This window comes from Danio rerio, chromosome 7 (genome assembly GCF_052040795.2).
Source record: "Danio rerio strain M-AB ecotype USA chromosome 7, GRCz13ab, whole genome shotgun sequence".
Taxonomy (NCBI): domain Eukaryota; kingdom Metazoa; phylum Chordata; class Actinopteri; order Cypriniformes; family Danionidae; genus Danio; species Danio rerio.
Genome location: NC_141027.1, coordinates 75,516,200 through 75,529,297, shown reverse-complemented (window position 1 = coordinate 75,529,297; position 13,098 = coordinate 75,516,200). Strand labels below are relative to the sequence as shown.

General features: G+C 36.4%; 1 protein-coding gene across 1 annotated transcript; it reads right to left on the bottom strand.

Annotated features, from left to right (window-relative positions):
- Positions 1-4,438: 4,438 nt before the first annotated feature.
- On the bottom strand, positions 4,439-12,309 carry marveld3 (MARVEL domain containing 3). The gene is given in 4 exon segments (NM_200529.1): positions 4,439-5,830; positions 8,619-8,722; positions 11,662-11,864; positions 12,193-12,309. Coding segments are annotated over 3 exon segments (912 nt in total). The 5' UTR covers positions 11,862-11,864; positions 12,193-12,309; the 3' UTR covers positions 4,439-5,222.
- Between the last annotated feature and the right edge of the window lie 789 nt (positions 12,310-13,098).

Sequence of the window (13,098 nt, the reverse complement as noted above, 5' to 3'; positions counted from 1 at the left end):
TAATAATTAATGGGCAGAGCTAAAAATCAATTTCAATTAATTTCCTAGCTGCGACTCTGATTGGTGGAATTTATATACAGAATCAATGGTTAATTGGTTATTTAATTTCTCTATGGATAAAATGGAGCATTTTAAACCGCTGAGCGTTAGGGGGTGGGGCTATCTGTCCGACCAATCACAGGTGAAGGAAATGTTCAGAAACTAGTGCTCACTTCAATTTTGAACTGCTCCAACATTTTTTTCTTCAACCATTTTTTTAAAAATAAGTTCACAGTATTTTAAATAATTTATTTTATTAGTGGGCGGAGCTAAAATCTATTTCGTTTCGATTTGCTCGCTGCGACTCTGATTGGGGGAATGTCTGTACAGAATCAACCAGTTATTCATTTGATTTCTCTGTGTGTGTTTCAAACTGCTGAGCATGGGGGTGGGGCTACATATTTGTCTGACCAATCACAGATGAAGGCAGGGTTTAAAAATTATTGCACACTATTTATTTTAAAAATATTCCAACATTATATTTTAATAATTAATGGGCAGAGCTAAAAATCAATTTCAATTAATTTCCTAGCTGCGACTCTGATTGGTGGAATTTATATACAGAATCAATGGTTAACTGGTTATTTAATTTCTCTATGGATAAAATGGAGCATTTTAAACCGCTGAGCGTTAGGGGGTGGGGCTATCTGTCCGACCAATCACGGATGAAGAAAATTTTCAGGAACTAGTGCTCACTTCAATTTTGAACTGCTCCAACATTTTTTTCTTCAACCATTTTTTAAAAAATAAGTTCACAGTATTTTAAATAATTTATTTTATTAGTGGGCGGAGCTAAAATCTATTTCGTTTCGATTTGCTCGCTGCGACTCTGATTGGTGGAATGTCTGTACAGAATCAACCAGTTATTCATTTGATTTCTCTGTGTGTGTTTCAAACTGCTGAGCATGGGGGTGGTGCTACATTTTTGTCTAACCAATCACAGATGAAGGCTGGGTTTAAAATTATCGCACACTTTATTTAAAAAATATTCCAACATTATTTTTTAATAATTAGTGGGCGGAGCTAAAAATCTATTTCGATTATTTTTCTCGCTGCGACTCTGATTGGTGGAATTTCTGTACAGAATCAATGGTTAACTGGTTATTTAATATCTCTTTGGATAGAATAGAGCATTTCAAACTGCTGAGCGTGGGGGGCGGGGCTATCTGTCTGACCAATCACAGATGAAGGGAGTGTTCAGAAACTAGCGCTCACTTTAAATAACGTTTTCTTTTAAAACAATTAAAGCATTTAAGCCTGTTTGTTCATTAGTGTGAGAGTTGCCGTCGGTGCATGTAGCGTGATTGTGGTTTTACGCTAGCGGAGCTCAGAATTTGCTTTCGAATGCATCTTTATCTGGCGTATTCCTTGCACATATTCACGGTTGGTCCTGCAGAGACGTGGATTAAGACATTGCGCCTGTTGTTTGACGTGACCAAAGCTCGACCTCGTCATGGTTTCTGTGCGTTTTGTTTTTAAGAGACGCTTTAATATTTCCTCTCAATGCCAAGGAGCTGAGGTTTATTTTTGTACTTCATCGTTTTCATGCAAATTTCTAGGTCCTCCAGTGCAGAATGGTAAACTGTCGCCCACTACGGTACTAATTATTCATGTATTCAATGTGAGAAAGCATGCCCTATATAAATGAATATAAATATATAAATATATATATAAAGACTATATTATAACGTGATCATTTGTATAAAATATAAACTCTTCTGTTTATAAGAAATTGTTTTAATATCCGGAGCATATTGTATATTTTTAAGTTTCTATTTTAGCATGCAGTAAGCTGCTGGATATTTTCATTGTGTTAAATTATTGAACTGTATTTTTTAGTTTAGAGTTGTTTTACTGATTTAGTGAATGGACGAATGCGAGCACTTTTGCTGCGTGTCAGCTATAGGACTGTACGTCTTTGCATTTGTTTTTTGTTTTTCGAGTGGGTGCTGGCTCATCGTTTCCTTTCAGATGCTGCTATGCTTAGTTTTGAGCAGAAAGCTGTATTTTTAATTCACTTTTCAGCCAAGTAGCAATAAAGATTTTTACTGTGAAACACGGCTCGTGGATGTCTCACGGTTGTTTTTCATGCATGACCTGAAATGCTTCTTATATAGTTTGTATAACGTAAAGAGATGGAAAACTAAAGATTATGCTTGATATTTGAGCCGTTCATTGACACCGAACATATTAACTGATGAAAATATACTGAAATAATCATTTAGTTTGCATAATTTAACTCCCATGCCTCATATGCTTTTAGATGAAATGTCTTGTATTATGGGGTGGCGTCTAATCAAAAATGTATTTATGAACTGATGAAAATCCACATGAATAATTTAGTTTGGATAATTAATTATGACACTTTTTAAGTGCCCAATATGCTTTTGAAAGTGTAGGAAATTTCTTTAATTATGAAGTTTCCATCCAATCAAATTTGTATTTATTAACTGATAAAAAAATTTACAGAATTAATTTAGCTTGGATAATTGTAACTCACTTTAAGTTTTTTTTTTATGTATGAAATGTCTTGTATTTTGGATTTCCATCTATTCAAAATTTTATTTATTAACAAAAAAAAAATCTACAGAAAACATTTAGTTTGCTTAATTAATTATAACTTTTTAGGTGCACCATTTGCAGTTTTAAATGTATGAAATATCTTGTTTTATGGGTTTGTATCCAATCAAAAGTTAATTTATTAACTGATGAAAATCTACAGAAATCATTCAGTTTGCATCATTTACTATCACTTTTTAAGTTTAAAAGGCTTTATTTAAATGTATGAATTTGTTTATGAAGTTTCCATCCATTAAAAAATTTAATTTATTACCTGATGAAAATCTACGAATTAATTTAGTTTGCATAATTATAACTCACATTTTTAAGAGTGTCCCGTATGCTTTTCTAAATGTATGAAATGTCTTGTATTATGGGTTTGCATGCAATCAAAAAATAGTATTTACTGATTAAAAAACCGAAATAATTTAGTTTGCATAATTAATTATAACACACTTTTTAAGTGCCCCATAAGGCTTTGGTTTTTTTTTTTTGTTGTTGGTTTGCATCCATTTAAAATTGAATTTATTAACTGATGCAAATATAAAGGAATAATTTAGTTTGCATAAAATTAATTATTACTCAATTTTGTAAGTGCCCACATGCTTTTTAAATGTATGAAATTTCATGTATTATGGTTTTGCATCCTATGAAAAATGTATTTATTAACTGATAAAAATCTACAGAATTAATTTAGTTTGCATAATTAATTATGACACTTTTTAAGTGCCCCATAAGGCTTTTTTGAAGTGTATGAAATTTTTTAATTATGAAGTTTCCATCCAATCAAATTTGTATTTATTAACTGATAAAAATATACAGAAATAATTAAGTTTGTACAATAATAACTTGTTTCTTAAGTGCTTTTCTAAATGTATGAAATGTCTTGTATTATGTCAAGACGATCTGCTGCAGTTCAAACCGAGCATCAGAATGGGGAAGAAAGGGGATTTAAGTGACTTTGAACATGGCATGGTTGTTGGTGCCAGACCAGCTGGTCTGAGTATTTCAGAAACTGCTGATTTACTGGGATTTTCACGCGCAACCATCTCAAGAGTTTACAGAGAATGATCTGAAAAAGAGAAAATATCCAGTGAGCGGCAGTTCTGTGTGTTCAAATGCCTTGTTGATGCCAGAGGTCAGAGGAGAATGGCCAGACTGGTTGGAGATGATAGAAAGGCAACAGTAACTCAAATATCCACTCGTTACAACCAAGGTATGCAGAAGAGCATCTCTGAATGCACAACACATCCAACCTTAAGGCGAATGGGCTACAGCAGCAGAAGACCACCCCAGGTGCCACTCCTGTCAGCTAAAAACAAGAAACTGAGGCTACAATTCACACACGCTCACCAAAACTGGACGATGGAAGATTGGAAAAATGTTGCCTGCTCAAAGTCTCCATTTCTGTCAATATGAACCAAAATCTCTGAGGAATATTTCCAGTATCTTATATCTATGCCACAAAGGATAAGGCAGTTCTGAAGGCAAAAGCGAATCCAACCCGGAACTAGTAAGGTGTACCTAATAAAGTGGCCGGTGTGTGTATATTGATTGGTGTATCCTCCACACCTGTATCTATTCTAGACCATGAGGTGGGTATCATTTTTACCATATCAATTGAAAGGGAATTTGCTTTAAAAAACCTGCATTAACAAACCAATGAAAAAAAAAACTCTTCAAAGCCTCGGCTAAAACTGCAGAGTGTGTTTAAGAGTAAAATAGTTTTCATGGATGTTGAAAAAACATCTGCAAAGTTTCAGAAATGATTAACAAACAGCTACATTACAAACTACACGAGGTAACTGCTGAAAAAACACAATAGGGGCACCTTAAAATATTGTGTTTATATTTTTAATGTAAAATATTTTATTACAAAAAAACTAAGCATAAAATAGGAAAATACATAATTTTAAATATCCTCAGAAACTATTTTGTGTATTAAGACAATTATTTTGTGCAGCTTGTAACTAAATACATTGTGCATTCCTGTTTAATCAAATTTCTAAAATAAAAGTACTTTCTAGTATAAAAATACAACAAAAAAAGTCCTTAACAATAAATTCTCGACAACAATAGAAAAAAAGAAATAAGTAGACGCTGTAAAAATACTAAAATACAAACTGGAATCTCTTCAGACGTATTTAAATGATGATTATGGGATATAATACAGATTTGCTTGTGTAATTGTAATTGAGTTCCTTGTTAATCAAATCCTGTTAACACTTTACTATAAGTAAATGTTAATTAGCTAATGTATTTAACACAACTAAACGGTGAACAATACATTTATAACAATATTTATTCATCTTTCTTAATGTTAAAGATAATAAATCTGTTCATTGTTATTTAATGTTAACTAACAGTGCATTAACTAATGCTAACAAGCCTAAATTTGGATTTTAATAGTGAATTAGTAAATGTTCATGTTAGTAAATATTAACCTTATAGAAATGTACAGTACATAAAAATACAAATAAGTCATCTATAATCAAATAAACTCACAGAAGCAACAAAAACAAATTAATAATATATAAAAAATATCCTTCTGTTTTTCTAAAATACTAACCAAAGAGCTCCTGAGCTTCTCCACATGTGTATTTCCATCTGAAATGCTCAAACCCTCACAGGTTGTTGTCTTCAGCCGGCCTCTGCTTCATCTTCCTCACTCTTCTGAAGGCCCTAATAGCAAACACTGCGCTAACAGGGAAAATAATGACCCCCAAAACGCCAAACAGCCCACCGGCGATGTCTGCCCCGTTGAAATTGCACTCGAACCCTCTGAGCGCTTTGCTGCTGTACATGGCTTCCCTCTCCTTGCAGATGGAGTTGTTGTAGATCTCCTGCAGCTTGATGAAGTAGAAAGCAACGGCGGGAAGAAACCCAAGGCCTATGAGCACATCCAGCAGAGCTTCGCCCAGGAGAAGCGGAGGGAATCGATATGGCATCCGAAAAACTCCCAGAGCCAGCAAGACTCCGGCGTAAAACATCAGTGCGCCTCCGCAGGCCATGCTGAAGATGTACGGAGGCAGTTTGAGCTGGTAGAACTGGTCATCTAGTTGTTGGACCTTCTGCGCCTCTGCTCCGGTGAAAGCGTTGGCTCCGCCGTAATAGTATTGGTATAAACCGCCTAGGCTGGCGATGTCCCGATAGCGACCTGAGTTACTGTAGTTCACTCCAGCGCAGATGATGATTAATAGGCTTAAGGTGAATTCTAAGCCCTGACAGACGCCTAAAACACATTAAAAGGGATAGTTCACACATAAATGAAAATGTACACACTATTAAATGTGACCCTTCAATTTTGTTGCACCATAACCCAATAATAAATATTATATTAATAATAATTCCTTACATTTATATAGCGCTTTTCTAAGCACTCAGAGAGCTTTACACATAGGGGGGAATCTCCTCATCCACCACCTGGATGACGCGACGGCAGCCATATTGCACCAGACCGCACACCACACACCAGCTGATTGGTGGAGAGGAGAGTGATGAAGCCAATAATGATATGGGGATGGTTATAAGGCCATGATGGACAGAGGTTGGGGTTAAACTCCTACTCTTTTTCGAAGGACATCCTGGGATTTTTAATGACCACAGAGAGTCAGGACCTCGGTTTAACGTCTCATCCGAAAGACGGCGCTCACTGAACAGTATAGAGTCCCCGTCACTATACTGGGGCATTAGGACCCACACAAACCGCAGGTTAGGCACCCCCTGCTGGTCTCACTAACACCACTTCCGGCAACAACCTAGCTTTCCTATGTGTTCTCCCATCCAGGTACTGACCGGACACAGCCTTGCTTAGCTTCAGTGGGCGACCATGTGAGAGTTGCAGAGAGCTAGCTGCCGGCATTTTAATAGGATTTGGAATGACATATTTAAATTAGAATTGAAATTACATGTTTACATTAGAAATCTGCTTACTGCTCGTCACTTACAGCAGGCCAATGTGTCTCAGAAAGGCGAGTGATTGAATGCATATATACAGTGCTTGACCAACTCATACGCAGGGCCGGAGCAAGCTGAACTGCCGCTCTAGGCAAAGGACGGTCACGTGTCCGTAAACCCTAAAGTGGGGGTGGGGGAGCAGTAGTGGACACCGCCCTCTCTATTCTGCTGCCCTAGACGCAGATATAACTAAGGGGGTGGGTAGTGAGGGTAGTGTCGGGAACGGCGCCCTTTCTATTCTGCTGCCCTAGACGTGGATATAACTGAGGGCGCGGGAGGTGAGGGTAGTGTCATGGACGCCGCCCACCCTATTCTGCCACACTAGGTGCGGATATAACTGAGGGTGCGGGTGGTGAGGGTAGTGTCAGGGACGCCACCTTTTCTATTCTGCCGCACTAGACGCGGATATAACTGAGGGCGCGGGTGGTCAGGGTAGTGTCAAGGACGCCGCCCTCTCTATTCTGCCAAACTAGGCGTGGATATAACTGAGGGCGCTGGTGGTGAGGGTAGTGTCAGGTACGCCGCCCTCTCTATTCTACCCCACTAGACCCGCATATAACTGAGGGCGCAGGTGGTCAGGGTAGTGTCGGGGACGCCACCCTCTCTATTCTACCACACTAGACGCGCATAAAACTGAGGGCGCAGGTGGTCAGGGTAGTGTCGGGGACGCCGCCCTCTCTATTCTACCACACTAGACGCGCATAAAACTGAGGGCGCAGGTGGTCAGGGTAGTGTCGGGGACGCCGCCCACCCTATTCTGCCACACTAGGTGCGGATATAACTGAGGGTGCGGGTGGTGAGGGTAGTGTCAGGGACGCCACCTTTTCTATTCTGCCGCACTAGACGCGGATATAACTGAGGGCGCGGGTGGTCAGGGTAGTGTCAAGGACGCCGCCCTCTCTATTCTGCCAAACTAGGCGTGGATATAACTGAGGGCGCTGGTGGTGAGGGTAGTGTCAGGTACGCCGCCCTCTCTATTCTACCCCACTAGACGCGCATAAAACTGAGGGCGCAGGTGGTCAGGGTAGTGTCGGGGACGCCGCCCTCTCTATTCTACCACACTAGACGCGCATAAAACTGAGGGCGCGGGTGGTCAGGGTAGTGTCGGGGACGCCGCCCTCTCTATTCTACCACACTAGATGCGCATAAAACTGAGGGCGCGGGTGGTCAGGGTAGTGTCGGGGACGCCGCCCTCTCTATTCTACCACACTAGATGCGGATATAACTGAGGGCGCGGGTGGTGAGGATAGTGTCGGGGACGCCACCCTCTCTATTCTACTGCACTAGACGTGGATATAACTGAGGGCACATATTAAGTGAACCGCGAAGTTCGCATTAACCATGCACCGACCACTGTTTTTAAGCAGACAGTTCACGGGCCCTCCGTCTGCATACGGAGACTAACTTTAATTATATTCTACCTCTAAGCTTCAAGCATGGCAAAGTTGCTCGGGTCTATGTTCTGCGTCTCACACCATTTGAATCACCAAATTAATTAGCTTAAATCTGAGGTAACAAACTAAACCAAACGCCTCGGTGCTTTAAAAAACAAATAAGTTTATATGTCAAAAACACATTATTTTACACAACTACAATGACACATTTGTATTGATGATTTTGAAATGCCAACACAACTGGCGCCCCTCGCGCCTCTTCCTCAGGCACTGCGCCAAGCAGATTGATTTTTAACATCTGGGGATGCAATGTACTACAGTAAACTTTCTGGTGAGGTGAACATACGCTTTAGGGAACAGCCAATGCTGTCAGATCACATCAGAGTTATCGTAGGCGTCAAAGGGTTAAAAGTGTGTACATTTTATTCTTTCATTATTCATTTCATTTAAACACATTTGTAATAATTATTTTACCAATGATGCAGCATGGGGAGATTCCTGAGTTTACAGTATCTGAAATGCCAACACTACAGAACTGGTCTCGTATACCACAGTTTGAGAGTTTGTAGTTCATGTAAAAAGTAAAACTAAAGATATCTTGCTACATAAATATACTGTTTTTGTTCTTTAAAATGGTTTTACAAAATAAATAAAAAATTCTGCCTTTACCTCTGCTTGTTGTCAAGTATCCGAGGTTATAAAGTGCCTCTTCACGATGATATGTTTGACTGTCATCATAGTACGAAGATGAATTTTCTGCGTAACTGCTGGGCCTGTGGAAAAGAGACGCACAATCAGGATTGAGGTAAAGTTGGTTTTAGGGTGCTTTCAGACCTGTGAATCGATTCATTTGCTCTGAAACAGGGATAAAAAAAAGTTGCATAAAGTTTCTAAACGGACCAAAGTAGCTAAAACAAGTCATGTGCGAGTAAACTCAACTCACATTGATCAAAGTTTCAAGGTTTATTTAGCAGAGTCCTGCTCAGCTGTCATGCGTCCTTATTTTAATTTACAACGATGAGCAATAAGACAATTTAAGCAAAAAGCTGCGCTCAGACATCTTCACCGAATATAGAGCAGAGAGGTAAGACTTTCTCATACACAGCAGTTGGCTTATGCATTATAGGCTTTACATTGTAGAGAGAAATAACAAATAAACTTCTGAAGTTCGGTCAATTTTCCTAACGGATTAAGAGCTCTCATTAATAGTTCAGCATGCTTTTACTCTCGTATTTTACACGAAATGTACAATTACCGGTAGGAATGACCTCCCGCCCTACTCATCATTCTCTCTTCATATAGCCGAATATATGCCTATGACATATCCATAATACACTGTGATATAGCCGGGCTCGGATCGTATCGCTTTCTCACTACAATCGATCCCCTCCAGAGTTCGTTTCAATCGAGCCGAAACCACCTCATTCATGCGATCTCACAGCGATTTTTGAATTTCAATTGTGCAATTGTTGCAAAGTCATACTTGCATGTGATTTCAGACCAAAAAGTCAAAGTACTTTAGTAAACAATGTAGGTATCATGTCACAAGTAGTCTGAACGGGGACATTCTAAATCAATTAACGTGAAAAGAGCTTAACGTGGCTTAAAGTTCCTAAAAGTCAACCAGAGAAATCCAAATTTCTGTCAAACTTTTCTTGTAATTAACCCTAAATTCTATAAAAAGAACGATTCTCAATTCCATAGACAAAGTGAAAGACATCACGTCAAGCGTTTTCTTTCCCATTGAAGTCCATAAAATGGAAAAAGCTAATGTTTTAGCACCGCGAGCATGAGGTATTTGGTATGGTCAAACCGATCTGCTTCTCCTCTGTTTTAAATGTAACAATTTAAACGGAGCATTTATTATTTTCTTGCTATTGTTCACAATCACAGAGATTTTAGTGACACCAGTCTGCCAGCGACCGGAGTAGAGGCAGGGAGAGTGTGCAAGACTGAGAATTTTGAGAACATTTGGGAAGAAAATAGTTTCCTCCGCGAACCTGCGGTCTGGCCGAAACATTATTTGTAAATTTATTGCCTTTAATTGTACATTAGGAAGACAAAATTTATTTTAAATATATATATATATATATATATATATATATATATATATATATATATATATATATATATATATATATATATATATTAGTGGTGGGCCGTAATCGGTGTTAAGATGCTGCGTTAACAGAAGACTCTTATGATGCGATAAAACAAATATTGCTGTTAATCTATTCTCAAAGTTGGGTTGGAAGCTGGGTCTGTTCTACACAAGCTATGATGACTTTCACCTTGATATTTTAGCACAGATGTATACCTGACCAGTGAGCCGTCTGACAAAAAAGTGCCCTTCTGAATCAGCTGGATGCCTGACTTTAACTGCAGTTTCACTTTAACTTATGAACATTTCATTCATGCCCCTGTGACAAACTGGGGTATTAGACGCAAATAAGGAGTAAGGACTGGTGAGAGTGTTATGGATTTTATTAACGCACGCCAAATGATCCATTACTGACAGCCGCATGTGTGGATCTTGTCAGAAAATATGGTGAAAAGTCTTATAATAATAGTTTGATTGTGGTGTTCTTTAATAATGCCACTAATATTTGCATACTCCACGTCTTTATTCCATTTCTGTTTAGTTCAGGTATGACTTTAGTCGGATTAAGAAGATCAAAAAAAATGATGTAGCTTATGTAGGCCTACAGTTCAAAATTTATGTTTAACTAAATAAACAGTTCGTAAACACAAGTAAACCTTATTAAACATCATTTATTTTCATCACCAATTATCATAGCAGAACAGTTTCTCAAGCAGTTTGTGATGCATTTTGGAAACAGGAGATGAGCCCCTGGTCTAATGCGCCACCTGGCTTGAGAAACCCGTGTTAAAGATTTACTAATTTTGAGAATAATCTACATAAAAAAAAATCTATGCCAACCTTTAATATATATATATATATATATATATATATATATATATATATATATATATATATATATATATAAATATAATCGGATGCAAAACCCTCCAAGTGCCATCTAGATTTTTTTTTCAACAATGAGCATTTTTCTCAGCCTCTTATGTTTATGTTTAGTTATTTCATGTTAAAATTGAATAAAATAACCTGTTATTTACCATAAAAGTAAAATGACTGCATCAAGACATAGGAGCCTGAGAAAAATGGTAATAATAGAAGAAAATTTCAGATGGCATTTAAGGTTTTTGCATCTGAACTCTTTATATATATATATATATATATATATATATATATATATATATATATATATATATATATATATATATATATATAATTCTAGGGTCTCATACCTGGAATAGGTGCCCTTAGGGCCCCCAAATCACTAAGTCCACCCCTGCATGTAAGCATGCCTTTACAACATTAGCACAATTGATTTGACTGTAAACAATGCTTAATAGTCATTTGCTGCTAATATGATTTTACTATCTAGAATTTGCAAAGAATATTTTTTGTAAAATTATATTATCCAGGAAAAAGGTTTATCATGTTAATTTCTAAATACATTTATCCACGTTAAGCTTTTTTACGTTAAGCGTTTTAGATGAATGTCGCACTGAACTATTGCGCGAATATAAAACCAATTTTACCTCAATACAATCAAGTCATAGAAAAGCTTGAGTTCTGATCCATGCGGGTTCATAAACAAAAAATAAACCTCAAACCACTGCTTACGCGGCCTGACTGTGGTATCGGGTGTCCTCATACACCCGGGGGTCCCTCTGGGGGTCAGTGTATCTCTGTTTATCTCGGTGGTTTCGTGATCTGTCTTCTCCATCTGGTGTCCCCCTGTCCTCTCTGTATCTCCTGTCGTGTCTGTGATCATCTCTTCTGTCTCTGTCCCTTGTGTGATGATGTCTGTTTGAGCCTGCCATCGCCTAAAAAATAACGAGGAAATGCGTATTTACATCTCAAATGCACGTTCACGTGAATACACAAAAAGTTCCCGAAACCATTGTGGCATGGCGTTTCGTTATCAATAAACTGTTGTGATTGAGTGTATTTATTACTTATGTATGTTATTAAGATTATTTATAATTTTGCTTAAATAGTGTGACGGTGTTTATGTTGTAAGTTGAACGTTTTATTTGTTAGTCGCTCCATATTTGCACATTTCTCAATCAAATTATCAAAACAAACAGCTTTAGGTGGAGAAGATATTACAAGTACCTCGGAATTAAACCAGAGTGTTGACTCTGAGCCTACCTTTTATCAAAAAAGACCGAAATAAGCAGAGATTTGTCTGAGTTTCGTCCTGCTTTCTGGTGTTTTGCGGAGCGACACACCTGTGAAACCTGTCTGACTGACTCCGCCTCACTTTATGCGTCATCACGCTACGCCATTACATATGCGATCCAAAACAAAAGTTTTTTTGTATAATATAATATAATATAATATAATATAATATAATATAATATAATATAATATAATATAATATAATATAATATAATATAATATAATATAATATAATATAATAAATAAGAACATAATAATATAATATAATGATATAATGATATATAATAACATATAATAATATAATATAATATAATATAATATAATATAATATAATATAATATAATATAATATAATATAATATAACAAATAAGAACATAATAATATAATAAATTGATATATAATAACATATAATAATATAATATAATAACATATAATAACATAATGATATAATATAATATAATATAATATAATATAATATAATATAATATAATATAATATAATATAATATAATATAATAATATATAATATAATAATATATAATAATATATAATAACATATTGATATAATATAATATAATATAATATAATATAATATAATATAATATAATATAATATAATATAATATAATATAATATATAATTCTCATTAGTTTTCTTAAGTTAAGTAAGAAAATAAGTAGTTTAAATGAACTGGTTAAAAAACAAACACATTTTAACATGCAAGTTCATGTTACTGAAAATAATCTTATGGACAATAAAAACAAATAAACAAACAAACAACAGCAACAACAACAACAACAACAACAATAATAAAAATTCTCAAAAAGATCTGTGCGAAACACCTTTGCATATATCCAGATGGAAAAATGACTATACTT